Source organism: Lottia gigantea, assembly GCF_000327385.1.
Source record: "Lottia gigantea unplaced genomic scaffold LOTGIsca_14, whole genome shotgun sequence".
NCBI lineage: Eukaryota > Metazoa > Mollusca > Gastropoda > Lottiidae > Lottia > Lottia gigantea.
In genome coordinates this window covers 2572319-2575796 of record NW_008707617.1, presented here as the reverse complement: position 1 = coordinate 2575796, position 3478 = coordinate 2572319, and the positions used below count along the sequence as shown (strand labels likewise).

Below are 3478 nucleotides of genomic sequence, written 5' to 3'. Positions count from 1 at the left end.
CTATTAGAAATAAGAATCATAAATATTATATTAAAGTGAAACTTACCTGTAAATATTTGATATTCTATTAGAAATAAGAATCATGAATATTATTTTAAAGTGAAGCTTACCTGTAATTATCTGATATTACCATACAGGTAACAGTGTTAGTATATTAGTTTGTATTTCTATTGGAAATATGAATCATAAATATAATATTAAAGTGAAACTTACCTGTAAATATTTGATATTACCATACAGGTAACAGTGTTAGTGTATTAGTTTGTTTTTCTATTGGAAATATGAATCATAAATATTATATTAAAGTGAAGTTTACCTGTAATTATTTGATATTACCATACAGGTAACAGTGTTAGTATAATAGTTTGTATTTCTGTTAGAAATATGAATCATAAATATTATATTAAAGTGAAACTTACCTGTAATTATTTGATATTCTATTAGAAATAAGAATCATAAATATTATATTAAAGTTTACCTGTAATTATTTGATATTACCATACCATCGGCCCACTCAGCTATCAAATTAAACGGTTAATTACTAGAGAAACTGGCATCGATGGTAACCTTCCGTAGTGGTAAAACCCTTGAGAATTTACTAAAATCAGACGGACGACAAGATAAACCCACCCCAGATCCAAAAGGTGTTGTATACCAAATTGACTGCAGCTGCAAAAAAAGTTACATAGGCGAGACATCAAGACCGTTATCAGTCAGAATAAAAGAACACCAGACAGCTACCAGAAAAAGGGAACACGAAAAGTCAGCAATTGCAGAACATATTACCAAGAATTCATCACCTCAAATAAAATGGGCTGAACCAATGATAGCTACTAATTTAACCAAATGGAAACAAAGATCAATTAGAGAAGCACTAGAAATTAAAAGACATAAACCAGCACTAAATAGGGATAATGGTCAATTTTTTAGTAACTGCTGGGATATCTAAATGTATTATTTTCTTTATGTTTATGTTATCCTTATGTATCTGATTGTTTAATCTATCCCATTTATGTTTAGATTTATTAGTGAATGCTTTGCATTTATAATTTTGAGTTAATGTAATCCAACTGTAATCCAACTTTTCTGTAGTTCTATAGACTAAATTTATCAATCATGTATGATGGGCACTGACTCACAATGGTCAGTTATGATTATGGACATGACATTCCTATGAAACTGACCATATTTCAATGACTATGATACTGAATGATCAAATGCCTATCTCAACTCAATTGAAAAACATACACATATTGGCATTGTCTACTTTCACTTCATATTCATTTTTTCCTAGATAAATGTAGAAATGTTTCAGCTACATACAGCTGAATTAAGTTTTGTTTCTGTATCCATTATAATAACTAGTGGATCTAATTTTGTGGGTTTAATCACTTTCTGAAGAATGTATATATTTATCACTTATGTTTTTTTTTCTTGAAATTTCCATGACATGCCCTACCACAAAATATTATTGGCACAGATTTAACTCCATGGCTATGCATAACGTCATTTTATGTTATATATGGCTTTCAAGCAGAGAAACAGAGAAATTTCTGATTATCCTACCTTATAAATTGAGAGAATTTGTCTCCAACAAACTAATGATTGTTACTGGAGGACATCTAGGCCAAGCTAAGTCTTTATCTAAAAGTAGATTCACTTGCCCTGAAAATATATAAAATAATGAAAGTGATAACTGGGAAGAGAATATCAGAATCTCCCAACAGGAAGATCACATATTAAAAGTTGTTCTCTCCTGGACGAATAATAATAAAAGGCCTGACTGGCAAGAAATTTCCATGACATGCCCTACCACAAAATATTATTGGCACAGATTTAACTCCATGGCTATGCATAACGGCATTTTATGTTATATCTGGCTTTCAAGCAGAGAAACAGAGAAATTTCTGATTATCCTACCTTATAAATTGAGAGAATTTGTCCCCAACAAACTAATGATTCTGTTACTGGAGGACATCTAGGCCAAGCTAAGTCTTTATCTAAAAGTAGAAGTAGATGTGGAGCATTTAAAAGTTAAAATAATTGAAGTGAAAATATTCTTAAAACGCCGACTAAATAATAAGATTTTTATTGATGAAACTAAACTGAAAGAATTAGATTATATTGATGATTCTAAACTACAACAAGATTGATCGATATCTTAAATTAGACGATCAGATTGGAAACCAAAAATTAGATTTTAAACAATTACATTAAACCAGGTATAAATGAAGATACATTACAACAGGAATTAACTACTCTAGAAACTAAATTTAACAGTGAATTACAAAAAGAACTAACCAATATTAAACAACAAATAGAAAATATTGATGATAGTGAAATTAAAACCTATATTCCACACTAAATACAAATTATTGATGATAGTGTTATTCAACAACGGAGAACTACTATTAATAATGAAGTTTTAAAACAGGAAAAAAAGATAACTATATTAGAAAAACAATCTCAAGGAAAAAAAATGAATCATATTATTTTAATCTTCCATTTAATCATCAAAATGGTTGATGAAATAAACGTTGTTAACTTTCCAGGTTAAACTTGCAATTGAAAGTAATTTTCCTATGAAGGTAACCATTCCTCGACACATGAAAAAGGATAATAAAAAAAAAAAGGAAAACCGGTTTGTGTCAATTGCATAAGTTTTTGTTTTACTTGTTATAATTTTTCACATCATTGTTAGCGTTATTTATCACCTAAATATATATATTTGCATTTTTTCATCATAACTTTCATCTTACTTTATATATCCCCAAACCCAGTTTGACTTACTTGCATAATTTGATCCCCACATTTTCACGCTAGCATTATAGTTTCCTCCTGTTACATTCGCTGTACATTCCCTTTCTAACCTCAAGTTATTTTCATTATGCTCCCCAACTACAACAACCACTGGCAAGAAGCCAGACATAGAAACGTTAATCGTCAACCAAACCAACATCACGTACCCTACAACGGCCCTGTCTTCCATCGCCCTCTACCACCCACCAATCATCGATCACCAACCAACCCATCCAGTTATACCCCACCCCATCACCGACCTACCTACAATACAGCCTACCAATCCAGAGGTAACCACCTACCTGACCAACAACAGAAACGACTACCAGCCCACCGACACCAACCAGTCCCCACTCATAAAGAGGAATTACCAAACCACACTTCAAGAGAAGCTGGCCACCATTCGTACCAAGTCTTTATCATCACCTGGCGTCGACCGCATCGTTTCTCATGCCTGTCCTGGGCCCGTCGCTCCTGTAGGAAACGTCTCACTCAAGCTGTAATCACCAAATTCTACCAGACAATCAACGAAACCAAAACCAGAGTAACCATATTTCTTCCAACTGAAATGGACACTACACCTGCACCATCTGGAGTCACTACACTACCGAACCAAACCCCTAAACAAAGCCAAAATTCACCCACTCCTACTCCAGCAGACATAGGTAAACGCTCGTAG

At 32.6% G+C, this 3478-nt stretch overlaps 1 protein-coding gene across 1 annotated transcript; it reads left to right on the top strand.

The window, feature by feature from the left end:
* Positions 1-2887: 2887 nt before the first annotated feature.
* Positions 2888-3478, top strand: LOTGIDRAFT_111607 (hypothetical protein; the record flags this gene model as incomplete). Its single annotated transcript, XM_009049744.1, has 1 exon — positions 2888-3478. One exon carries the CDS (start codon positions 2888-2890, stop codon positions 3476-3478), a length of 591 nt encoding a protein of 196 aa, XP_009047992.1.